We start from the raw sequence: 26,461 nt of genomic DNA on the forward strand, positions 1-26,461 counted from the left end.
GAGGCCAGAAGCCGGCCACCCCTGACTCCAGCCCCTCCCGGCCCCAGCCCCTGGGACCACCTGGCTAGACTCCCTCCCCCTGAGCCCAGGGGGGCCATCTTTGGGGACGTGAAGGGGTCAGCTCAGCTGCACCCTGCCTGTCTGTCTCCTGCACCTGCCTCCGGGGCTGGGAGCCAAGCAGTGAAAGCAGCCCGGGCCAGCCGTGGCGCCCTCTTCGTCATTGCAGCGTGTGCCGCTCGGGCCTCCCTGGGGAACGGGCCCGGGGCCACGGGCATTTCCAGCCAAGCCTCCGGAGCCTCGCCTCGGCCTCGTGGGTCCCGGATGCTCCGGCAGCACCCCTTCGACCCTCTGGAGGCCGTGACGGGCCCCCCATTGGGGGAAAGGGCCTGGGGCTGGGCGTGTGTGGGCCCCAGGGAGCGGGGAGGGCGGACAAGACCCAAGAGTGCTTCCTCCGTTCTCCAAGCCTTGGGCAGCACCCTTGGAGGCCCATGCAGACACTGGGGAGACAGACAGGGTTACATGTCCCTTCGCGGGGGCCAGAGTGGGATTCCGGGAGACAGACCTGGACACAAAACCTCACAACAGCTCGGTGCACGCCGTGGGTTGGTCAAGTGAGGCTGGTCTTGGCCCTCCCTGGGGGCTGGCATCGTCCATCTCTGCGACCCACACGCATTGAGGGGGCACCAACTGTGTGCCTGGCTGGGCTGTGTGCCAGGTACCCACTGGCAGGGAGACGTGTCCTCCCCCCCAGAGATAGTCCCCACATAAGATCTTCCCAAGCCCCGGGGGCCCAGGCCTAGCCGCGATGCCAGGGAAATGTCCGTGGTCTGGGGGGTACAAGCCATGATGCTGTCCACACCTGTTCCTCGCTGGATCTCACTTTGTGCCACCTCCCAGGGCTTTGGGAACACCCGTGGGACACGTGCCCAGCAGCACTGCTCAGTTCATCTGTGGGGGGGGGGGGGGGCCCTGCGGGGCATGCCCAAGGTCCCCCCAACTCCCAGCTCTGACGGAGCGCGGGATGCCTGATTAGCACCAAGGCCTCATTAGTGCTGACGGGTGCTGGCAGGGTGCTCACGGGCGTCACGTGCCCAGCGGGAGGGCGGCCAGCTGCCAGGCGCTAAGTGGGCCTGGCTCCAGGAGGCCTCTTGGTGGCAGGGCCAGAAGTGGCTGTGGCCTCTCAGTCCTGGGGCCCTACAGCCCGAGGTGGGCATGGGGTGGGGCTGCCTGGCACTGACCCACAGTTGAAGCCAGGGGGTGACCTTTCAGGCCCCAAAGGGACTCTTGAGAGGTGGGCCTCGGAGCCCGGGCTTCCTTGGAGGCAGGTAGTTTGCATGGATCTACCCTCCACCCCCCTCCGGCCCCAAGGCCCAGATGCCTGCCGGGGGTCGTGGTTCCTTTCTGGATCCCCTGTGAGGCCCTGGCACACAGTAAGTACTGTGAATGTTTGGGAAGGTCTGGACCTTGTGTGATGCGCTGAGACCCTGCAGCACGCGCACCAGTGTGGACGTTGTGTGTGCAGGTGCCCGCGGGCGGACGGACGGGGCAGGGCAGAGTGAGCCTCGGGCAGCTGCTGGGCCAGCCCCGGCCCCGGAGATGCTTCCCTGGACCCCAGCCTCAGGGCCCACTCATGGCCGCCCTGAGGGTGATCAGGCTGCGTCCAGCACAAGGGAGTCGGTTTGAGAGTCCCCGTGAGCGCCTGCGGTGGGCTGGAGGTGTCCTCGGGCAACGGGGAGCACTCCTCACGGAAACACGTGCCACCCTGTGGCCACGCCCCCCCGCCAGGGGGTGTCCACACAGCCACCGTCTGGGGGCACACAAGGTCTGGGGCCTGTCCAGGATGCCCTCAGGGGCCTCCAAAGCCCCCTGACCCCGCTCACCTCTGAAACTGCCCTCCTGGGGGGTGGCGGCGTGTGCCCCCCGTGTGTGTCCATTGACCTGGGCTTTCATCTGCGACCTCCGGACGAGGCCCCGGGATGGATGCCAGTCCGACTGATGCACCAGCTGCAGACCTGTGTCACTCGAGGACAGGTGCCCTTCCCTCATGGGTGCTTAAGGGCTGTTCGTGTGAGCGGCACCCCGCGCCCCCTTCAGGGAGTGGTCAGCTGTAGACGGACAGAGCTGGGCGGACCTTGCTGCGGAAGCTGGGCCTGCAAAGCAGGGGCTGCCTCAGCTCTCTGAGCTGCCAGCAGACAAGCTTGGGACAGATCCCCCGCCGCAAGCCCCACTTAGGGAGGTCGGGCTGTGGCCAGGAGCAGAGAGGGCCTTGAAGCCCCCGGCCCCTGGCATCGACCCCGGAGAGCTCAGGAAGCCGTCCCTTCCCTGGGATGCTGGGGGGTGGCTTTGGAGGGCCTCCCCAACCCCGTCGGGCCCCTCCCGGGGCGGCCGGGAAAAGGACTCTCGGTCCTACGTATCTAGACCACTGGCCTTGGATGCGCAAGGCCCGCCCGGGCTCCTGCCGGCACACGGCTTGCTGCCATGGCGACCGGCACGCGTACCAGGCCGGGTGCCCGGGCAATGCGGATGCTGGTGGCGTGAGCTGGCACAGGCCCCGTGTGTGTACAGGCCGGGGGAGGGGGTGGGTCCCCACTTCGGCTGGCCTGGAGCCCCGGAAATCGGGAAACGGCCCAGGACGGAGACCGGGGCAGCCCTACCACCTGAGGGACGGACCTCCACGGGCCACACCTGTCCCGGACCCGGGTCTCGGGTCCCTTGCTAGAGCAAGGCCGGTTGTGCCCTCCCCGCAGGGCAGTGAGTCTCTGGGAATGCCTTCCAGGAAATCCCCAGTGCCCCACCGGCTCTCAAGTGCCCCCGCCTCAGCCCCGGGACAGTTGCTGCTCTGGTTAGAGTTCCTGTCCTACTCGGTTCCGGGCACCGTGCCCTCCGGGGGCCAGGCCACTCCGCCAGGCCCCCTTCTGGTCCTGGCCCCCCCAGGCGAGGCGAGGCGAGGCGAGGCGGCGAGGCGAGGCGAGGCGAGGGCTATCCCGCTGGCCTCGAGGCTGCTGGGCCTGGCCCAAGGCCCTGATTTTCATGCTCCCAGGCCCAGCATCTGTTCCTGGGGGGGCCAGCTTGGCCGGCGCCCCAGGCCCGGCCTCCTGCATGGTTCCTGAAAACAGGCCCAAGGCTCGGTTGCCTCATGATTCTTTCATGGTGGAGTTCTGCGGCTCTGGAGCTCCATTTACACGGGCGGGGCCTGGGTTGGTTTACGGGAGGCCTGCAGGCGGTTTAGGGTGACAGGCTCCCTTCTGCAGGGCAGAAAGGACAGGGCAGTCCTTGGGATGAAGAGTGTGGGGAGGGGGCCAGGGGGTGCCCGCCCGTGTGCTACCTGCTCCCCATGAAAGTCCAGCCCCCGGCCTCGCCCCTCCCCCTCACTCAGCCCTACCCCAACCCCGCTCCTCCTAAAGGCAGGGTAGCTCCTGAAATACTGGTTTTCATGGGCTCCTCTCCGGCGTGCGCCCCCCACCCCGACCCCCCGAAGTGGAGAGCCGCTGTCTGGGTAGGAAGCCGGTGTGGTCTCCCGGCTCGGCTCTTGTCTCTTGTCTCTTGTAAAATCGTACAAGTCCTGGGGAGGGGGCGGTTATTTCTGGAGGGGTGTAGGGAGAGAGAGAGAGAGAGAGAGAGAGAGAGAAAGAGAGAGAGACCTCTGAGCCCGGCCAGAAGTCCAGGGCCCCCGCAAGGCTGAGCGTCCCTGAAGGGGACCATGAGAGCAGGACTGCGGGCCTCTCAGCAAGTCCAGATGCCCTGTGACCACTGCTGTCTTCCCGCACCCAAACCTCAGGGCCTTTGCATATTTCTGGAACTGGAAGGGAGCACTCACAAGATTATCTGAGAGTAAATCCCTGGCTGCACGGGGCTCAGAATCAGGACCAGATCAAGTCCAAGAAGCGACGGGGGTAATTACCGTCCACCTGGGCTTCCAGACACACACCTGGCAGGGACAGTCAGGAGCCGGCGACTCCGAAGGTGACGAGGGCAGCCCGGCACTCTCACACGCGGCCACGCACACACAGCGAGCCGCAGACACACATGCACGTAGCTGCCGTCTGTCCGCAGAGGCTCAGCCCACACCCCGCACGCCGACAAGCACAGACACACAGTAAGTACCTACTGTGTGCCTGAAGTCTCGCCAGTGAGAAAAGCCACGCACGTGCCCACCGTCCTCTGTCAGATGGCTCCCAGGGGCATCAGCTCGGGCCTTTGTGCTGGTCCACTTTTTGTAAAACTCTCCGCACCTTTGGGTGATGCTCTAAGTGGCGAGAGAGTAAGACAGGGGTCGTGGGGATATACTATCTGACTTTATGGCAACTCAATGACCTAGGTGATCCGGGGTTAAGTCACTGTTGGGACAGCCATCATTAAAACATACACTCAGATGGCTTAGATGAACGTGTCCTATTCACGTTAAATCGCCTGGCTTTGATCACTGCACTGTAGCTACGTGAGACAATGTCCCTGTTCTCAGGAAAAACACACTGAAATATGAAGGAGTAAAGGGCGGGATGTCTGAGGCCAACTCCCAAGCTGTTGAGAAATGAGAAGAGATAAAGAACAATGAGGCAAGTGTGGGAAATGTGAAAACAGTAAGTGTGAAATTATCTCAAAACAAAAAGGTTGAAAAGTATAATGACTAGAATAAAGAATTCCATCACGGGGTCAGAAGAAGTCAAAGAAATGTCCCAGAGAGTTGGGGGGGGGGGGGGAGCAGAAACAGGAATAATGTTAAAGGATTCATCTGAGAGATAGGACGCCCAATAACAGAAATCCCAAAACAGAAATGCTGAAAAAAATAAACCAGGAAAGAAACAAACTGTGATGGAAGGGACACAAGACATTTCGACGTTTCACCAGAACCGAAGGGTACTGAGTGGCCAGGGCCTAGAAGTGGTCCAGACCAAGAGACTTCACCAGAAGCACACCCAGAGATCTCAGCTCAGCAGAAACAGAGAAGCCTAAAGCTTCATAGAGAAAACACAAAACAATCCTGAACATTGGATCAGGATTCAAATGACACTCATTCCCCAAAAACAACAGCATAAACAAGACACAGAGTCAAGACTTCAAAATCCAAAGGGAACATTTTCTTTATTATTATTGTTATGCTTAGTTAATTTTGAGAGAGAGAGAGAGAGAGAGAATGTGAGCAGGGGAGGGACAGAGAGAGAGGGAGACACAGAATCCGAAGCAGGCTCCAGGCTCCGAGCTGGCAGCACAGAGCCCGACGCGGGGCTCAAACTCACAAACTGTGAGATCATGACCTGAGCTGAAGTCAGATGCTCAACCGGCTGAGCCACCCAGGCGCCCCAAAGGGAACATTTTCAACATGGATTTTCCTCACTCCCCAAACGACCCTTCCCAGGAAGGGTAAAATACAGGCCTGTGCGGGTACCCCGCCCTGCCAGGGGGCCCACCAAACTCCGTCTGCCCTGGTGTAAAGCTGGGCCTGAAGAGAGGGGTCTGGGAAGGTGCTCAGCACAGCTAAGCTGCAGGTTCGCTCCGGGTGCTTATGGGTAGGGGCCCCTCCTGGGGGTGGGCTCCCGCAGTCCCCGGTGGTATGGTGGGGCCAACCCACCCGTCACCGAGGGAGGTGGAGGTGTCCCGAATGCCCAAGAGCATCATCTGTCTTTCCTCGCAGTATGCTGTCTCTGCACCCCCCACCCCCCCCACTGCACCTTCAGGGCGACCTCTGTTCCTCCACGCTACCCCACCCCAGGGCATTCTGTGGCTCCCCACTGCCCTGGTGGGGCACTCCAGCGCCCCCTGCCATCTTCCTGGGGCTAGCCCAGCTGCTCACAGCCCTGGGACGGCCCCTGGACAAGTGGAATGGACTCACCCCCTCTGTCCTCCAACACGGGCGGGCCTCCCATAGCTAGCAGGGTGAGTAAAGAGTTGGCTGTCTCCGGGCCCCACCTTTCTGGCCGTGGGACCTGGGACTTGCCTCAGCCTCTGAGCCCCCATGTCATTCTCTCTGAATTGCTTATCATTGGCCGTCTGCCTGGGTGGCCTAGCTGTCAAAATAACCCAGCGTGCCCAGGAAGCAGACGGCGCATGGCTGCTTGGACCCCTGCGTCCCCATCCCCTGGGCATCAGCACTGTGCATTCCAAGAATCAGGTCCGGGTCTGCCCTGGCTTTGGTGTCCCCCTGTGGCCGCTGTCTGTTCCTGGACAGAAGGTACCTGGGCATCATGGTGGGCTGGCCCCGTCTGGCTGAGTCGAGGCCCCGGCCCTCCCCCTTCCGTTGCCTTGGGTACCGGCTGACCCCAATCCCACCTTCTCTCCCTGCGTCGGCACTGGTTGAGGTCACCGGCCACTCCCCTCACTCTCTGGCGGCAGTGACTCAGCGGCTGGCCCGCAGTGCCGGGCGCCTCCCCAACCCCGTCAGTGGCTGTAGGGGTCCCTCCCTGCGCTGGGGAGGGCTCGGCCCACCGCGTAGCGGGGAGAGGGCGGCGCAGACCGGTGCAGCCTGGATTTCTCGCTAAGCCCCAGGCGCCCAACCCCGCTAGCGGGACCCACCTGGCGGCCCACCTGGGAATCGCACCGGGCCCGCCTCGGAGCTGGGCGCCGTCTCCTGGCCCAGGCCTTCAAGTTCGCTGCCCCTCGGGGGTGTCCCGATTCCCAGCCCGTGGCCCACCCGGAGAGGTGCGCGCTGATGCGGGCCTAGGAATCAGGGTGCCGCGCCTGCCCGCACCCCGCCGAGGCAGAGGAGACGCGGGGGTGCGGCGGACGGCTCCGACGCCAGGTCTGAGGGCCGCTAACAGCGGGAGCGCAGAAGGGCTGCGGGCGGCCCCTGCGCGCATCCCCGGAGACGGTCCGGGTCTGGACAGGTCAGGGCGCCCCCGGGCTCCAGCCCCAGCTTGCGCGGCCTCGGGGCTAGCCTCTTCCGCGATCCTCGGCCGCCCTCTGGATTTCCGTGCGGGGTCACTTGCGCGGTCCTCCAAGGGCGCGGGGACTCGGCTCCCGGAGGCGAGGCCGGGCCCAGGCGCGGGGAGGGGCGCGCGAGAATTTGTGGCCTCGTGGCCGGGCACCGCACCCTGACCATAACGACACGCGGCCCCACCCACCGGGGGGGGGTTCCTCGGCTCCCCCGAAGCGTCGGGCCCTCGCCCCTCATCCCGCCCGGCCGGATACCCAGCACCGGGAGGGTGGGCGGGGCCTGGCGGGGCCACGCCCGCGCCTCGCCGGCCCGGCCCCCGCGCGCCTCGCAGCCTTCCCGGGAAGCCTGGGCGGAGGAGCGAGGGCGCAGCGAGCGGTCGGGTGACCGGTCCGGAGCCCTGGCTGGACCCTAGCCTGGCCCACTCTCTCCACGCCCCCTGCAGCCCTCGCGACAGTGGCGGGGAGGACGGGGCGCCCAGGGCAGCGGCCTCCTGCCGGTGTCCCGCCCTGATCGCCTCCATGCCTTCCGCCTCCGCCGTTAGGGACACCTGCCGCGCGGGGCCCTGACCCAGTCGGGAGAGCTCGGCCGGCCGGGCGCGCTCCCCACAGGCCGGGGCCAGAGCGGGAGGTGCGGGTGAGCCCGCACTTTTCTCTGTGCCCTACCCCACCACCTCAGCACTGCCCCCTGCAGCCCTGCGAACCTACCAGCGGGGGTAGGCCGACCCTTCCCTCTCAGCCCTAGAGCCACATCCCCGAGTCAGGGTAGGGGACAGCTCGCCCAGCCCCCCTGTGATGGTCCCTCCGGGGCTGCTCGGTCTTCATTCTTTCTGCCTCCGTTCAGGCGTCCTGCAGCCACAAAGGTGCCAGGCGTTATTCCGGTCGCAGGGGACACCAGTTTCACCATTGTTCCCCGGGGAAACTCTGGGGCAGAGGGTGGGGGCAGACAAACAATGAATAACCAGTATTCAGGGAGGAGGTGGGGGCCTGGACCTGAGGCCAGGGCAAGGTCTGGGGGCCTGCAGGGCAGTGGCGGCCAACCAGAAAAACTTGTAGAGGAAGAGCCAGCCAGCAACTGAGGTTGGAGGGCAGTGAACAAGAGAGGCAGTAAGTGAGGGGTTGGGGGGGTGGTCAGGCAGGGCCACCCGAGAGCTTTCCAGCACAAGGGTAAGGGCTCAGGCTCTGTCTCGAGGCAGTGGCAGGCCCGGGGAGCAGAGGGAGCTGATTTGCAACCTGGATCCCGCGGAAGCGGAGGCGGGCAGCCCGGCTGGACAGACAGCACGGCAGGTCAGGGGTGTGCTGCGTGTGCCGTCACCGGCGGGCACCTGGTGTCTGGCCTGAGCTGCGTGCGGAGGCGGGGCTGTTGCGAAGCAGCCGGAGGCCCGGACTCCTGCGTTGAATCCTCGGGGTCCCGCCGCAATCTGTGGGTGCAGCTCCCAGAGAGTAAGGGCCGTGCAGAGACCGAGCGGTGATCTCTTGGGGAGGCAGCTGTGAGGCGGGCCCACGGTGCGTCCACGACATAATTTTTCTTGGCAAAGGTGACGGGCAGCAGACTGACCACTGCTGGGCCACGGTATCGGGCCCCGCACCCCCACCCTGTGGTATAGGGAGCGCTGCCACTCTACCTGCTGAGGCCCAGGAAGTGAGGCCTGGAAGAGTGCCCTCAGAAGCAGAGCCAGGAGCCAGCTGCTCCATCAAAGGCCGCTGCTCCCAGGAATCTTGGGTCTGATACACAGAGGCGCCGACTGAGTGTTTCTTAACCAAAACTTGAACACCGAGATGTCAAAGCCCGAGGCTGAGAAAACTGCAGTGAGGCCTGGGGCGGAGGGAAGATTCACCTCCCAGTGGCCTCCGGTCCCTAGACCCGTCGTCTAGTGCAAGAGGGCCGCCAGCCTCAGAGCCTCCGACGGGCTGCACGACTAGCCCACTTCTTTACAGAAGGAGGCAGCGGGAGGTCACAGCTGGCACAGGCTGAGCCTGGCCCAGAACCCAGGTCCTGACTCCTCGCCCAGTGCTCTTCCCGGGGCCTCCTTGGCTCCTGCTGCATCAGGATGGGGAGACAGAAGCTCTGATAAACTCCACGGGGGCCCACCCGTCTTTGAAATGCCTGGAACTCTCCTCTGCTGGAGCAGTGGGTAAGGTTAAGGAGGGAGGAGCCCAGGGACTCTTGGCCTGGGTGTCTCCGTACACCTGTCTCTCCACACTGCGTGTGGGGAGCGTACTCTGCAATCCTGTTTTCCCCACCTGCAAAACGGTATGGTTTCAGGGCACCTCCCCAGGCACATGCAGAGGCCTGGTTCACAGCTTCCGGCTGCAGGACGAGCGAGCGGCGGCGATAAGCCGGCGGCGCCTGGCTCCCGCACAGCGGTGCACGTGACCAAATGGCCAGCCACCAGAAGGCTCTGCAGGGAGAGGATCTGGAGCCCCAGCTTCCAGGTGTGCCGCAGCAGGCACAGTGCCCTCAGAACGGCCCCCACTGGGCACTAGGCCAGAAGTATGTGGCCCTGACCTTGCCCTTGGAGTTGAAACTCAGACGCAAGCAGGCCACGCCAGCAGGAACTTGGCCTTGTCTACCTCGGCAGCCCTCAAGACCACTGTTCCCGACAGACAGACAGACAGACATAGCCGCCCAAGCCTGCCCCCCTCTCCACGGGAGACCGCCCAGCGCCCTGCCTCTGACCTGTCCACAGGCCTGGGAGAACAAGACAGGGACCCACGGGTAGGGAAACGTTGCTTTTCCTTAGGTGTTCTAAAATGAAGTTTTTATTGTCGTCTTAGATTTACAGGAAAGTAGCAAAGACTGCGTGAGCTTTGCTGTAGCCTCCCCACTCAGTTTCTCTCAAGGTAACACCTGACACAGGCGTGGGTCAGCTGTCACCGTGAGGAACTTCGGCACTTGGCATTAAACTCCAGACTTTACTCAGATTTCACTGCTTCTTCCGTTGCCTTCCTTTTTTGTGTCCCAGGATCCAAACCGGGATCCCACGTCGCATTTGCATGGAGAAGGCAAGGCATTCCTCGCAGGTGGGAACGGCCAGGCCAAAGGCTGGGGGCGCCGACCCATCACCAAGTCACCCGCCCTGTGTGCCTGACAAGTAAATGACTAGTTGGGAGGTGGCTAGAGGTGGGAGGCTAGCAGGGTGAGTAGGGGGTGCAGGTGGGCTGGTGGCCACACTACCAAGTGCAGAAGTCCTGGGGACCATCCCTGAAGGGAGCAGGGAGATGACAGTGACGTGGGGTTGCCAGGCAGTGCCCAGGACCCAGAGGCAAGGCCTCGAGCTAAGTCTCAGCCCCACCACAGTTACCTGCAAGGTGACCCCACCTCCCCGTCCCGCTATTTTCTCAGCCATTAAACGCATGGAAGATAAAATGAAATGCAACAAAGTCACAATAAATCGCCCAAAGCCAGCACTGAGCTAGGGAAAGAAAAAAAAAAAAAAATCACATCATTTCTCTGAGGCCCAAGTTTCTGTCCTCAAGATGGAAAGGACACACCCGCTTCTGGGCAAGGGCGCAACTGCTGGCCCTCTCCCTCCTCCCCAGAGCTTCCCCGCTCGCCCGAACCAGGGGCTGCCGCGTCCGCGCGGTCCCCTCCCCAGGGACGCCGGGCCCTCTCCCGCTCCAGGCGGGGTGGGGGCGGCCCCGAGCTTCCAAGTGCACAGCCCTGAGGTGACCTTGGGCGAGGCCTCGTACTGCCCGGTTGCAAAACAAAAAAATCACGGCACAGAAGGCGGCGCTCCCCCGTCCCCCCCGCCGGGGTCGGCGGGCCCAGTTCTACCTGGGGCAGGGCTCCTCCGCGTCCACGTACTCCCGGCTCCCGGCGGTGCTTCCCAGAAGGGCCGTCACTCCCCTCCTCCCCCGCCGGGAGGCGACCGAGCCCCGCATCCCCCGCACCCCCTGCAGCCGCGGGACCGGGGGGGGGGGGGCGCGGACACGGGTAGCCCCACCCCCATCCTCGGGGCCGCGCCGGCAGCGGAGCTGTGGGGTCGCGGGCGGCCGGGGGTGGGGACCGGGGGTGGGGGCGGGGGCCAGCCGCTGCCCCCTCCGCTCCCGCCCCGGCCGCCCGCCACCGCCCCTTTGTTCCGCCGGCCAATCGGCGGCCTCCTTGACTAAATAAGGCGAGGAGCGCGCCCGGCGCCCCCCGTCCGTTACTTCCACCCCCGCCCGGCCGGTGACTCAGGGCCGGCGGCGGGCGGGGACGGGGCTGCCCGGGCCGCGGCTTCCCGGGCGGCGGGCGGGGCTCCCGCGGCGCCGAGATCGCCTAATATGGCCGCACCGCGCCGCGCGCGCCGCCGCCCCCCGCCGCTCACCTGCGGCCGCACCTTGCCCCCCCGCCCCCCCCCCCGCCACCGCCTGCCCAGCCGGTGACACGCCGCGGAAGAGGAAGTGGCGCCCCGCCCCTCCCCCCGCCGCCCGGCGCCGCGGGGGTGTGTGGGGGGGGACGTCGGGGCTCCTGGGCCCCGCCCCGCTAACCTCCACGACCCCGGGGCCTGGCACCCGGCGTCCCGCCGACTGCAAGGTGCGGAACGAGGAAGGGGGGCGGGGACCGAGGTCTGTGGATCTCCGCTCCCTCCCCGTCTGTTCCCAGAAGTGGCCGCCCCTTAAACACACCAGACAAAGGAGCTCTAGAGGGAACTGGCGTTGGAGGAGGGGCAGGTGCCCCCCCCCCCCAGCCCGAGTCAGAGGCCTGGACGCCTTCGCGGAGTGGGCGGACCCAGGACGTGGAGACCTCCCGCCCTTCCCACCTTCCCCGTGGCCTGTGCGTGACATCTTGGGACCCCCAAGTGGAAGTCCTCCTCGCATCTCTGACACCCCCACCTGAGGGTTGAGCAGGCCGTGATTGTGCCCAAGGGCGCGAATAAGGATAGGTTTTACGGAGGCCAAGCCCCGGGGTTCTCTCATGGGTGGGGCACACACCTGATGGACAGCAGTCTTGCCCTGCGCCCCCAAAACGCCCGGGAGTCGGAGACCCAGCTAGGCCTGTGGCCATAGACAAGGCCTTGGCGTTCGGGAACCGCAGTCCTCAGGTGAGCTGGACAGCTGCCTTACCTTCTGGGCCCAGCGTCCTTAGCCACAGATGTGGCCACCAGTTCAGCTCGCGGGGCTGTTGGGGCGCCTGGCCCCGCCCCCCCCCCCTCGCGTCAGACACCTGCCCGGGTCAAGCTGAGCGCCCGGGGCGGGAGGGGGGGGGAACCTTGCGTCCCTTGCCTCACTCTGCCTGGCCCCGCTGCCCCCACTCTTGGCCTGTGCTCTTCCCCACGCCTCCTCTGACCTTTAATTCTATACTGAGCAATTCCGAAAGCTTACGAATCAGTCCAAAGAAAGCCCAGCCTTTGATTCCCCTCTGGGCAGAAAACATTGGCGCCAGCAGGTGCGGCCAAGACCCTGCTGGCAATGACAGGTCTTCCAACTCTGGCTGCTGGAGAAAAAGGGCGCGTCCGGTATCCAGGAGAACCTACAATTCCAGGGCAGTTGGGGCGGGGCCGGCCTGGAGGCGACCTGGGGTCGGGAGAGCAGCGTGGCTTCCTGTTCCCGGGGATCAGCAAACCCACTCCCACCCGGGTTCTCTCTAGTGTCATAAAGCGGAGAAGATGGTGCCCGCTGAGAGTTGACCGTTCGAAAGGTCAAAACTTCCCTAATCTGCCTCAGTTTCCTTATAATGCTCACAGGAATTTAAAACAAAACAAAGCCCCTCCCCAGTGGATGGGGGAATGGCCCCAAACCCCGAGTGTAGCTCGCTTAAGGGGACAATCGGGCCTGCGGTTTGAGGGGCGGGAAGCTTTGGCTACGGCTGGAATGAAGCCTCTGTCTCTGCACCTCCAGAGACCCCAGGCAGGGAGCCCCATCCTCCGGCGGAGGGGCCTGCGCGGTGGCCGGCAACGCTGGGGGACACGCGGCTCCTAGCTCCCGTCACCGAAACGAGGTCACGACACCTCGGGGCTCCTCCGGGCCGCGGGGCCCGGAGCACCGCAAGAGCGACCGACAGGGACGCCCCCCCCCCCCCGCCTGCCCCTCCCCCAGCCCGGCGTCGGCCTTCACAGCCCACGCTCTCAGCGGAGCCTGGGGGGGAAGCTCGGAGGGGGCGCGCGGGGCCGGGGGCGAAGCCCCCCGTGAGGCCGGGCCGCGGGGACACACCCCGGCTTGGGGCGCGGCCCAGCTCTGGGCCAGGCAGTTTCGGGGCGCAGCCGGGCCCTCCCCCACGGCGCGGCAGTCCCGGGGCGGGCCGGTCGGACCCGCAGCCCTGCCCGCGACCCCAAGTGGGGGGCACCCACCCGCCCGGCCCGCGCGCGCGCGCGCGCGCGCGGGTCCACACAAGGTCTGGGGCGTGGGGTCGCGAGCGCGCGGGGGTGGCGCGGGCGGGGCCGTTGGGGGCGGTGCGGGCGGGGGGCGGGGCCGGGCGCGGGGCCCCACGTGTCCCGGCCGGGCGAGCCAATGGGCGCCCGGCGTTCGGAAAGATCGCCATATATGGACATGTTCTGGGGCCGCGCGCGCCGCCGGCCCGCGCGCGCGTCCCGCTTCGCTTAAATAGCGGCGGGGGAGGCCGCGCTCGGTCTCACTCGCCGCAGCCGGCCCGTGCTCTGTGTCGTCCCGCCGTTTGTCGTCCGCGTCCACTGCCGCCACTTCCACCGGTAAGAGGCCGGCCTGCGTGCCCGGGCCCCGGGTCCCCGAGTCTGGCGCCGCAGGTGCACGCCACGCCTCCTGTCCCAGGGTCCCCGCAACACTGCCTCGGGAGTTGCGGGGTCCGCGCCGGGGCGGGGTGTGGTGCGGACGGCCGGTGCACGGCTGGCGCGGGGAGTGGGGGGGAGTGGGGGGGGGTGGGGCGGGGCAGGGCCGCAGTGCGGAGAGTCCCGGTCGCGCCGCCGCGAGCGAGTGAGGGGCGCCCCGAGAAAGACCGGGTCCCAGTTCCGGGCAGTTAACTCCCCGCCAGGCTCGGTGGGGGCGGGGGGCGGGCAGACGGACCCTCCGTGTCTAAGCCGGCCGCGTCTTCACGCAGACCGCAATGGAAGAGGAGATCGCCGCGCTGGTCATCGACAATGGCTCTGGCATGTGCAAGGCGGGCTTTGCTGGGGACGACGCCCCCCGAGCCGTGTTCCCGTCCATCGTCGGGCGGCCCCGACACCAGGGCGTTATGGTGGGCATGGGCCAGAAGGACTCCTACGTGGGCGACGAGGCCCAGAGCAAGCGGGGCATCCTGACCCTCAAGTACCCCATCGAACACGGCATTGTCACCAACTGGGACGACATGGAGAAGATCTGGCACCACACCTTCTACAACGAGCTGCGCGTGGCCCCCGAGGAGCACCCGGTGCTGCTCACTGAGGCCCCCTTGAACCCCAAGGCCAACCGTGAGAAGATGACTCAGGTAAGCGCTGCCCCAAGCGCCCGCCGTTCGTCTGTTTCATTAGCCATTTTCTGTTCCGCCTTATTTTCTGAAATTCAAGTATTTCTTTCGATATTTCCAGGGTTCTGTTCTTCTCCTGGCATTTCCTTCCTGAAGTCTCAAGGTTTCTTATTTGTGTTTCTGCCTGCAACCTTTTTTTCTTTTCTCTACACATCACATTTGTGGCATGCCAGCATGCGGTGTGTGAGCATGGGGTGGCTCCGGGTCCCTGTCTCTGACTAAGGAGCCCGTTGCCTTTTTCCAGATCATGTTCGAGACCTTCAACACCCCAGCCATGTACGTGGCCATCCAGGCCGTGCTGTCTCTGTACGCTTCTGGCCGCACCACTGGTATTGTCATGGACTCTGGGGATGGGGTCACCCACACTGTGCCCATCTACGAGGGGTACGCCCTGCCCCACGCCATCCTGCGTCTGGACCTGGCTGGCCGGGACCTGACGGACTACCTCATGAAGATCCTCACGGAGCGCGGCTACAGCTTCACCACCACCGCCGAGCGGGAAATTGTGCGTGACATCAAGGAGAAGCTCTGCTACGTGGCCCTGGATTTTGAGCAGGAGATGGCCACGGCCGCGTCCTCGTCCTCCCTGGAGAAGAGCTACGAGCTGCCCGACGGGCAGGTGATCACCATCGGCAACGAGCGGTTCCGCTGCCCCGAGGCGCTCTTCCAGCCTTCCTTCCTGGGTAGGTGTCTTGGGCGGCCGCGAGTCCGGGCTGCGTCGCTTTGGGCCCGGAAGAGGGGCGGATGCCCTCTAAGCGAGAGCATTGTCTCTTAGGTATGGAGTCCTGTGGCATCCACGAGACCACCTTCAACTCCATCATGAAGTGTGACGTTGACATCCGGAAGGACCTCTACGCTAACACGGTGCTGTCTGGCGGGACCACCATGTACCCCGGCATCGCCGACAGGATGCAGAAGGAGATCACAGCTCTGGCGCCCAGCACGATGAAGATCAAGGTGAGTCTAGTACGGCCGTGGGCTGGGCCTCCCTGGGCCCCGCTGTGAAGACCGCGGCCTAAACTGAAGCCACGGTTTTGTTTTCACAGATCATCGCTCCCCCTGAGCGCAAGTACTCCGTGTGGATCGGGGGCTCCATCCTGGCGTCGCTGTCCACCTTCCAGCAGATGTGGATCAGCAAGCAGGAGTACGACGAGTCGGGCCCCTCCATCGTCCACCGCAAATGCTTCTAAACGGACTGCGGGCAGATGCGTGGCGTCTGCTGCACGAGTGAATTCCGAAGTCTAGGTTTGCCCTGGCAAGTGTGTGCGCCTCCTGCGGGCCTCGTGAAACTGGAATAAGCCTTTGAAAAGAAATCTGTCCTTGAAGCTTGTATCTGATGTCAGCACTGGATTGTAGAACTTGTTGCTGATCTTGACCTTGTATCCAAGTTCACTGTTCCCTTGGTATATGTTCAATACCCTGTACATCTCTTTGATTTAAATCCTTAGTGCGTGCGGCTCGGTCACTTCGTGGCTGAGGTCGAGAACATGTTCGTGGAAGAGAAATCCATTGGTTTGAGAATCTTCGAGACCATGATATTCTCGATCTGTGCAGGGTATTAATGTCTAAGAGCTGCCTATTCCAGGATTTCTCTAGAGGCTGGCAAGAGTCCTGAACCAGTTGTCATTTCTGTCTTGCCGGTCTGACAGGGTTGGGAAGGTCCGAGCCTTGGGACCCACTTTCCTTTCTTACCCGATGTTTTCCTGCCAGAACACCGTGGGTTGTTAATTGCCTTGAGTTGGAAAACGGTTTGCATTTACAACTGTAAATTTATTCATCCTTTTAATTTATGTAAGGTTTTTGTACACAATTCTCAATTCTTGAAGAGATGACAACAAATTTTGGTTTTCTACTGTCATGTGAGAACATTAGGCCCCAGCAACGCGTCCTTGTGCGAGGAAAATAAAGTGCTGCCGTGAAGCGCCCTGGCTTCTGTTTGGGGGGTGGGTGTGGCGGGGGCGGGTGGTTTGGGAGGAGAACTGGCTGAAATTGGGCAGCAGCTTGGTTTCCTGCAGACCAGGAGTCAGGAGTATTTTAACAAGGTCTAGCGAACAGCCCAGCACACGGCAGCTTGGGATTTGGGATCCCCTGCCCTCCCATTTGGGGGCTTTTGCGTGAAGGATCCCGTGCGGGAGAACTCTGCGAGTGGCTGTGGAGAAAACGGTGTTGCAGGTACTTAGGAAGCACTTGGAGGCCTAAGGGGCAGGTTCCTTGATCGTGGGCTTGGGGGTTTTTCCCCACCAGTTTCAGCGAAGCAGCCACGGAATCTATGAAACATTTGGGTTACTGAACCAAGGAATTAGTCTTAGGTGTGAAGGAGGCTAACGAGCCTTCATCTGTAAATCCTTGGACTCAGTCACAGGTCTGGTTCTTCTAATGGCACGCCTCAGTCTGCAGTTTTTTTGGATTTTCAAACTATTGTCTATCGTTTGCAGGTTGGCTCAGGGAAATAACGGTTAACTAGACTGAAGAAGCTTAGGAATTTGGAAGGACTTAATTTTGAAATGGGAGAACAGTATTTCGACTGGCAGATGGGCCATTTTTGCCTTTGCTGCTGGGAAGCACATTTCAGCAGGGAGGATTGTGGTGGTGCTTCCTAACCGGGGCTCTGCCAGTTGGGAGGGGCTTTGTTAGGATTGGAGCAAGGGGACCCAAGAGCACGTGACTGAGGGCTGTGGAGCATCTCAGCCGGAAGTGAGATTTGCCAAACTCGGGCCTTCATCCTGTTTTCCCTCCTGTGACCACCCACGAGAACATAGAGCGGCCATTCAGATTATTTTTGTTTTGTCCAGAGTGAGTGGGGGTGTGGGGCAGAGGCAGAGAAGGGGATAGAATCTTAGGCCCCCCTGCCCCATGCTGGGCCCAAGGTGAAGCTCGATCCAAGAACCCTGGGATCACGACTTGAGCTGAACTCCAGAGTTTGACACTCAATCCGCCGAGCCACCCTGGCGCCCCTCAAATTCCTTTTTTACTCTGGGCAGCTTTCCGCTTTGAGTTGGGACTAAGTGTAATTCGCAGCGTGCTGGGTCCCAGGAACAGAAGGGACTGGGCTCCGTATGTGTTGGGGGAGAAAGACCTCTGGTGTGGTGGCCACACAGGCCCGTGCGGACTCAACCTTTCTGGTGTTGGGTGGGTGGGCTCATCCCTCTACGCCCTGTGTCCCCAAACAGGAGAGCAGTGCCTCCTCCCCAGGGATGTGAAGGCTCAGTGAGGCCCCGGACACCTAAGCCAGGAAACCTGTCGTTAGCCTCATTTCTCAGTAGCCCCGAATCCACCAAGAGGCTGTTTTGAGAAGGGAGATGGGGCTTGAGAGGGCTTTTGAAACCATCCGCTTAAAGCAGAGCAAGACGGGGACAGCTTTGCCTCTTCTACAAGAGAAAAAGCTCTCTTCGAGGAAGAATGCCACCAACCAAGTCGGGACACCAGCACTTGGGGTGCAGCGTCCCCTAAATGGAGGACCAGGGGTTGATCTCCAGACTACGCAAGGAGCTGCAGACCAGCGAGGCAAGGTCAGGGAAGTCTGCCGACGAGCGAAAGGAAGCACGTGAGTGGACGACGTCCAGAAGGTGAAACCTCAGAGGCTGTCTTAACAAATGGAAGCTTCTGGAAGGGATGGCTCCTTGGAGAAGTGTCTTGTGTTCCCCGGGGACTCGGTGCGCCCCTGAACGGCCCCCCTTCCCCACGGCCACTTGGGTGTCCTGACAGTAGGGCGGAGGTGAAGGATGCACTCTGAGCGGGGCGGGAGGCTCGCGGGTGCCCAAGCTTCCGGCAGTGTGAGGAGCGTCCACGTGCCCAGCAGGTGGTCAGTGACCGCTCCAACCTGGAGTCGTCGTCCCCACGCAAGAGAAGGACATTGTGTTTATCGGCTGCCATTCCAAGTCCGAGGTCCTTTCGTCCCAAATGACCAGTGCTCTAGTAGCGGACAGGGACCATTTCAAGGATTCACACTGGCGAGGCTGGTCTCCGGTGAGTGAGAGACTATGGCTTCCAGAACCCGTTCTGGTTAGAGGCCCCAAACATCCAACTCAGAGAGCTTCCCTCTGAGAAGCCTGTGGGCTGCTGCTGCGGGGGTCCCTGCTACACGTGGAGCCCCCAGGGCCTCGCGGCCTCCCACAGCCGTGCCGGTCTGCAGCCTCACCCCCCACTGGCCGGTGGCCATCCGGGTGTTCTTTCCTGCACGAAGCTTTCCTTCCCTCTCCTCTCCCTGCTGGGGCCCCTCCTAGGGGTGTCCTCCAGGGAGGCCTGTCATGGTGTGTGATTCCCAAGGGTCCTCTAACATTTGGGGGAGGCTGCCCCTCTCTGGGGACAGATACCCTTCCCACCCCACTGATTGTGGGTTTTGGCACACGTTTGGGGCGTGCCTTAGACAATGAAATAGGAGCGGAGGAGCTTTAGGAGCCAGCGGAGTGGCCCTGGGGCCACAGTATTCCAGAGAGAGCCTCCTGCCTCAGCCTGGAGGCTGGAGAGATGCCATCAGAGCCAACCTGGATGGACATACAGAGTGAGCAGGAAAGAAATCTTTATTGCTGGCAGTCAAGGAGATTGTGGGGTCACGTGTTATGCAGCATAACGAGCCTCTCCTGCCCGATACAACATCATAGTATATGTGAGCGGCACCCTCTGGAGTTGTGCAGTGTACCACCTGTGCGACCATCCATGGTATCCCTGCACAGCCCAGTCTGCCCCCTGTGCACCTACCCCACCATTTCGATGCCTGTGTTACTTGTCTCCATCCCTGGAGTGTAAGATTGATTGATCGATCGGTCTACCTACCCATCGTCTATCTTCGTTGTAATTAACCATTTATTTTATTTTTTAAATTTGTTTAATGTTTATTTATTTGGGGGGGAGGGGCAGAGAGGAAGGGAGACACAGAATCCGAAGCAGGCTCTAGGCTCCGAGCTGTCAGCACAGACCCAATGCGGGGCTCAAACTCGTGAATCGCGAGATCATGACCTGAATCGAAGTCTGATGCTTAACTGACTGAGCCACCCAGGTGCCGCTTACTTGAGAGACAGAGAGAGAGAGAGAGAGAGAGAGAGAGAGAGAGGGAGAGAGAGAGAGGGAGAGAATCTTAAGTGGGCTCCACTCCACGCTCAGGGGGCTCGAACTCATGAACTGTGAGATCACGGCCTCAGCTAAAATCAAGAGTTGGACAACCGACTGAGCCACCTAGGCAGCCCTGTCTCTCTTTTAAATTGCGCTAAAATATACAAAATATAAAATTTATCCTGTTTATAACGGCATCAAGAAGAATAAAATACTCAGGAATTACCAAGGAAATACAAGACTTGTGCAATGAAGACTATAAAACATTGTAAAAAAAAAAGAAAGAATTTTAAAACACATAAGTAGGTTGAAGTATCCCATATTCATGGATTGGAGAAAATCTTGTTAAAATGTCAGCATTGTCCCAAGTGATCTACAGATTCAGTGCAACTCCTGTGAAAGTCTTAATGGTGTCTTTTGCGTAAGATCGGAGCCTGCCTGGGATGCCCTCCGTGGCTGTGCCCCTCTGATGCCTCCCGGCCCGAGGTCTGCACGCTGCTCCATTTCCCTGCCCTGGCCAGGAGCCGGGGTGGGGATGGCCCCGCGGACGGCTCGGGGAGGCCCCTGCCAGGCCCCCTGTGCCCTCTCTGGGCTGCTCCCCTTGGGCCAGCGCGGTGGCACAGACAAGGCCACGAAGCCTTGCCGGCGGGAAAGGACACAGCAGATCACCGGCCGAGCCCTCAGGGCTGCACGAGGCTGAAACCAACCGGGCACAGGCCCGAGAATGTTCCACAGACACAGGTGTGGTGATCACAGAAGGATCCTGGCAAAGAAGCGCGGCTCGGGGTCCGAGACAGGGCTGGCAGGACCTGCCGTGTGGAGGGAGGGCGGGGGGCAGGGGGCGGGGGGGTGGTGGTGGTGGTGGTGCAGAGACCCCTGCTGAGGCTGCAGGAGGAGGGAGAGAGGGGTGTCCACAGCCCGGCCCCCCGCATCCACCCCACTTCCCCCTCCTGAGGGGCCTTTGGCCCACCCTCTTCCCTGGCCCGGCCTGGTGTGGCCCAGTCCCCTTGCAAAGGGGGCCCTGCTCACCAAGGCCGTGCCCCGCTTCTGGGAAGGAGGTCTGGCGTGACCTTGTTTCTCGGGGGAGAGGGGTCAAGCAGACAGATGGGGGGGCTGCCAGATCTGGCAGATAAAGCTAGAGGACGCCCGGTTAAATTTGGGTTCCAGACGCGCCACAGGTCACGTCTTAGCGGAGGCACATCGCTGCCAGCAGACATGCTCTTTTCCCAGCGGTGTGGACCGGTGACTTCTTGCACTCTGCTGATGTGTGAACAGGGCTGTTCGTGGGGGGGGGGGGGGGGGGGGGGGAGAAGCCTGCTTCATAAGCGGCAAAGGGAGGGGCCGTGGCACCACGTGGGCGTGGGGGTGGCACTCAGTCTCCAAACCTCACAGCATCACCTGTGGTGCCTAAGGGTTCCCTGTGTCCTCAGCACGGGCCCTGGGCGGGCTGTGAAGGCACCGTGCGTGGTCAGGTCAGCCTGCAGACCCCTCTGGAACTTTCCTGGTGAAGAGCAGTTTTAGTGTGTGCCTTTCCGGGTGTTTCTATTTCAATAAAAAGTCTGGCGACACCGTTCTTTTGGTCACAGCCCCAGGGCCGCTTGGAGAGGAGGGGCTTTGAGAAGTAGGGGTTCTGGCACCATGCCCCTCCCCTTCCATGACTTGTTTTCCCCAAAGCAGAGGCTGTTGATGAGCTGTGATTTGGTGTGGGGGGGGACACTAGAGAGAGCCCTGCATTTCTGAGATATTCACTCAGGGCACAGGAGGGATGGCTCCAGGGGCTGGCCCGCTCCAGCAGGACACGGGGGGGCCAGCTTCCCACCGCCCACCCTGCTTTGTTGGGCAGGAGGCGTCATGGTGGTATCGAGAGCCCCGTCATTCTTGGTCACTCACTGGGACCGCAACACTTGGTCACTTTGGACTGGCCTTGTCAGGGCCCCTGTTCTCATCCGCATGAGGAAAAGACCCCTCAGTGTTAAAGGCTTGCACTGCCTGAATCATGAAGAAATTCTGCCCTGTATATATATATACAGACGTATGTTTCTGTATTTAAAAAATGACACGGGGCGCCTGGGTGGCTCAGTCGGTTGAGGGTCTGACTCTTGATTTGGGCTCAGGTCATGATCTCACGGTTGGTGAGGTTGCACACCAAGTCAGGAGCCACAATGGATCTCTCTGCCCCTCCCCCTGCTTGCATGCTCTCTCTCTCTATTAAATAACCTTTAAAAAATAACACATTATGTCTGAGTGCAAAGGCAAAGACGGACACGTATGAAGGAAAGCAATTACCACAAGCACCGAAGAAAAGCTTGTGAGCTCCGAGGCAGGATCCTTCATTTTTCTCCCTGAGCTTTAAAAAGGAAAAGACAGGGGCGCCTGGGTGGCTCTGTCGGTTAAGCGTCCGACTTCGGCTCAGGTCACGATCTCACGGTCCGTGAGTTCGAGCCCCGCGTCGGGCTCTGGGCTGATGGCTCGGGGCCTGGAGCCTGTTTCCGATTCTGTGTCTCCCTCTCTCTCTGCCCCTCCCCCACTCATACTCTGTCTCTCTCTCTCTGTCAAAAATAAATAAAAACATTTAAAAAATTTAAAAAAAAGATTAAAAAGGAAAAGACAAGTTTATATTGAATATTCTATGCTACCCCCTGAGCTAAATTTATCTTCCCATATTTTTCTTTTTCCTCTCTGTCTTCTTTCTTTTCTTTCTTTCTTTTTTTCTTTTTTTTTTTTTTTTTTTAGTTTTTTGAAGATTTTTTAAAGTTTATTTATTTATTTTGAGAGACAGAGCAAGAGTGAACAGGGAACGGGCATACAGAGAGAGAGAGAGAGACTCTTAAGCAGGCTCTGTGTCATCAGTGCAGGGCCCAATGTGGAGCTGTCCCATGAACCGTGAGATCATGGCCTCAGCCCAAATCAGGAGTCAATTGCTCAACCAACCGAGCCCCCCAGGCACCCTTCCTTTATTTTCTTTTTTATTAAAACTTTAAAAAATATATTTACTTATTTTTGAGAGAGAGAGACGGACAGAGCACGAGCAGGGGAGGAGCAGAGAGGAGACACAGAATCCGAAGCAGGCTCTGGGGTCTGGACTGTCGGCACAGAGCCCAACGAGGGGCTCGAACTCAAGAGCCGTGAGATCATGACCTGAGCTGAAGTCAGACGCTCAACCTACTGAGGCACCCAGGAGCCCCTAGTTTCTTTTTCATCGACTTGTAATCTTAGAACAGTTACAGATTTACAGAAAGGTTGCAAAGAGAGTACAGAGTTCTCATCCACCCCACCCCGTTTCCCGCCGTCAGCGCCTCCCGTCAGCGTGCTGCATGTGTCACAAATCACGAACTACTATGGGCTCGCTGCTGTCAACCAAAGTCCACACCGTTCAGGTGCCCTCGGTTTTCCTGTCATCCTCTGTCTGCCCCTTCCTCACGTCTCCCCAGGCATCTCTGGGCTGAGCCGTCTCTCACGTCGTCCCTGGTTTCCGGTGGCCCGGCAGTTCTGGGGGTGCTGGGGCCGCCCCTCTGTTGGGATGTGTCTGATGTTGCGTGATGGGCTTGGGGGGGAAGACCGCAGAGGCAGAGTGCCCTTCTCTTCATGTCAGGGGTCCGTGCTGTCAAGGTGACGCCATCACCGTGGGCGGGACCTTGACCGCCTGGCTGAGGTGTGTTCATTCCCCCTCCCGGTACTGTTCTCTTTGGGAGGCCGTCACTACGTGCGGCCCACACTTCGGGGCTGGGGGGTCGTGCTCCACTTAGGCTTCACCTCCTCGAGGGGGAAGCCTCCACATACATTATTCAGAATTCTGCACGCCAGATTTGTGCATTCCCCTCCCTTCATTTATTCAGGCGTACGTTTATAGCAATCGATAGCTCAGTATCCGTGGGTCCTGTGGATTCTAATCCAGCACCTTATTTATTTTGTTGTTTAAACCGCCCCGTCTTTGGCCACTGGGAGCTCTTTCGGTGGGAGTGCTCCTGTGTCTTTTGGGACTAGGCCCATCACTGTGGCTTATTTTGGGGCACCTCCTTTCCCAGCACCACCGGATGCTCCAGGCTGGTCTTGTCCGTTTCCTGCTTGAGTCTTAGAGTCGACCGTTTCTCCGAGGAGCCTGGTTCCTTTGCTTGGAGAATGGTATTAGAGACCAAAATTTGGGTGCTGGGTGTGCTCACTGCTACCGGGATGTCCTTGCTTGTAGGCCCTCCCTGGTGACAGAGCAAGGAGATATATTGTGTGTGTATTAATCTGCACACACACACACACACACACACACACACACATTTCTATATGCCACCACCTGTGTTTATTTTAAACTAAACATGAGTTCTTACTGATATTTCCACCACTAACCCACACCACGTGGGTCAGATAAGCCCCTTGCTTATCTGCCAACTCCCACCCCAATGGTGGGAGACCTGGCTCCCAGCCCCACCGCCCCTCCACTCAATCACTCAGTCCCAGCGCACACGCCATGGTTTCAGAACTGCTGACGGGCACCCAGCCGAAACAGCTTTACCGACCACAGTGCAGGTCTTGTGACAGTCCTTCTGCCCTTACAGACCCCGCTCATTTCCCAAGTGGCCTGGGTCAGCATCGTTTCCCCACCCCCTCAGGCAGACGGCTTCAGGCTTTGGTAATAGAGTGAGATTCTCTGTGACAGTCTGCATTCCTTCCTGGGGCACCCTGACCTACGAGGTCATTTTTTAAAATTTGCATACGTTACGGCTCACTTTTTCTGCTGTAAAATTCTATGGGCTCGGCCAAATGCGTGGTCTCAGGTACCCACCGTCCCAGGACCGTGAAGACAGCTGCCTCACCCTAAAAAATGCCCTGTGCTCCGTCTTCCCAACCCCCGCTCCCATTAACCCTGGCAACAATCTATTTACTGTCTCCATTGTTGGCCTTTTTCTAGAAGATCGCATTCACGGAGGCAGCAGTATGCAGCCTTTTCAGACTGGCCTCTCTTGCTTTCGCAACATGCACTTCCGGTTCTCCCACGTGTCAGCATTGGCTCAGCAGCCCCTTTCGCATCACCTGCTAGTGTCCAGTGTATGGATATTCCCACAGTTTATCTATCCGCTTGCCTCCTGGAGACATTTTGTCCGCTTCCAGGTTTTGGCAGCTACTAACAGAGCGAACGCAAACATTTCTATGGACGTTTTTATGTGGACATACGCTTTCAAATCAGGTGGGTAAAATATCTGGGGCGTAATCACCGGGCTGAATGGTAAAATTATGTTCATCTTTGTAGGAATGTGCCAAATGATCTTCCAAAGTGGCTGTACCATTTCGCATTCCTACTAGCAGTGGATGAGAGGTTCCGCTGCTCTCCACCCTTGCCAGCAATTTGGTATTCTCATTTTTTTTTTTTTTTAGAAAAAATTGCAGTGAAATACACATAACAGAGAATTTACCGTCAAAACCACTTTTAAGCATTCAGTGGTGTTAAGTACATTGTTGTGCAACTAACGTCTAGAATTCTTTTCATTTGTTTTTTTGGTCAATGTCTTTATTTTTATTTTCGAGAGAGAAAGAGACAGAGCGTGAGTAGGGAGGGGCAGAGAGAGAAGAAAACGGAATCCAAAGCAGGCTCCAGGCTCCACGGTCAGCACGGAGCCTGACGCGGGCCTCAAATGCACAGACCGCGAGATCACGACCTGTGCTGAAGTCTGACGCTTAACCGACCGAGCCACCCAGGCGCCCCGAATAATCCTTTTCGTTTTGCAAAGCCAAAACTCTGTCTCCATTAAACAAGAACTCCCCATTTCCCTCCCCAGCCCCTGGTACCCACCACCCTACTTTCCGTTTCTATGAGTGACTACTCTAGGGACCTCATATAAGAGGGCTCCTCATATCGTATCCTTTTGTGACGGCTTATTTCCCTTAGTATAATGTCTTCAAGTTTCATCGATATTATAGCATGTGTTAGAATTTCCTTCCTTTCGGGGCGCCTGGGTGGCTCAGTCGGTTAAGTGTCCGACTTCGGCTCAGGTCACGATCTCACGGTTTGTGGGTTTGAACCCCACCCGTGTCCGGCTCTGTGCTGACAGCTCGCAGCCTGGAACCTGCTTCGGATTCTATGTCTCCCTCTTTCTCTGCCCCTCCCCTGCTCATGCTCTGTCTCTCCCTAAGATAAATAAATACTTAAAAAAATTTTTTTAAAGTATTTCCTTCCTTTTTAAGGATAAACAATAAACAATATTCCATTGTATGGATGGACCCCATTTTGTTTACCCATTCATTCGTCAGTGGACATTCAGGTTCCTTCACTGCTGCCTATTATGAATAATGATGCTGTGAATCTAGGTACGCAAATATCTCTGAGACCCTGCCTTTAGGTGTTTTGGGTATATGCCCAGAATTGGAATTTCAGAATCATATTTATGATAATCCTATTTTTAATTTTTTGAGAAACTGACGTGTCAGGGTTGGTTTTTATTTTAGCCAAACAGTGTAGCTGTATCTTGCTTTAATTTTGCATTTCGCTAATGACAAATGGTGCTAAGCATGATTTCATATCTTTGTCATCTGTGTGTCTTTGGTGGCAAAGTCTGTTCAGATCTTTTGCCCATTTTGTACCAGGGTTGTTAAATTCTTCTATTTACTTTTTTTTAAGAGAGAGAGAGCATGCACAGGCAGAGGAAGGGCAGAGAGAGAGGGGAGACATAGAATCTGAAGCAGGCTCCAGGCTCTGAGCTGTCAGCACAGAGCCCGACGCGGGGCTCGAACTCACGGACCGCGAGACCATGACCTGAGCTGAAGTCGGACGCTTAACCGACTGAGCCACCCAGGCGCCCCCGGTGTTGTTAAATTCTTATTATTAGTTTTAAGAGTTCATATTGGATGCGAGACCTTTATCAGATGTGTGATTTGCAAATATTTTCTCCAAGTCTGTGACTTATCTTTTCATTTCAGTAACAGTGTCCTTCACAAAGCAAAAGCTTTACATTTTAATAAAGTCCAGCTCGATGTTTCCTTCTGTGGACCATGATTTTGGTGTCAGAGCTAAAGTGGAAATCCGAGGTTGTGTTTCTTCAACGTCTCCTCTGGAAATCCGACACTTTGACATTTTCCATTCAAGCCTGGGGGTTCAGACTTCAACACATGAATTTTGCGGGGACACAATTCAGCCCATAAAAACAGTGCGGCTAGAGC

The 26,461-nt window shown here is 59.6% G+C and overlaps 1 protein-coding gene and 1 long non-coding RNA gene across 2 annotated transcripts; one reads left to right on the plus strand and one right to left on the minus strand.

Annotated features, from left to right (window-relative positions):
- Positions 1–9,612: 9,612 nt before the first annotated feature.
- LOC131498096 (uncharacterized) lies at positions 9,613–10,782 on the minus strand. The gene is made up of 2 exons (XR_009255278.1): positions 10,646–10,782; positions 9,613–9,955 (listed from the first exon to the last, which is right to left on the minus strand). It is a non-coding gene; the product is annotated as an uncharacterized LOC131498096 (long non-coding RNA).
- Positions 10,783–13,377: 2,595 nt separating this feature from the next.
- ACTG1 (actin gamma 1) lies at positions 13,378–16,189 on the plus strand. Its single transcript, XM_058704952.1, has 5 exons — positions 13,378–13,496; positions 13,862–14,230; positions 14,514–14,952; positions 15,045–15,226; positions 15,316–16,189. Exons 2-5 carry the CDS (start codon positions 13,868–13,870, stop codon positions 15,457–15,459), a joined length of 1,128 nt encoding a protein of 375 aa, XP_058560935.1. The 5' UTR covers positions 13,378–13,496; positions 13,862–13,867; the 3' UTR covers positions 15,460–16,189.
- The last annotated feature ends 10,272 nt before the right edge of the window (positions 16,190–26,461 follow it).

This window comes from Neofelis nebulosa, chromosome 16 (assembly GCF_028018385.1).
Source record: "Neofelis nebulosa isolate mNeoNeb1 chromosome 16, mNeoNeb1.pri, whole genome shotgun sequence".
Lineage (NCBI taxonomy): Eukaryota > Metazoa > Chordata > Mammalia > Carnivora > Felidae > Neofelis > Neofelis nebulosa.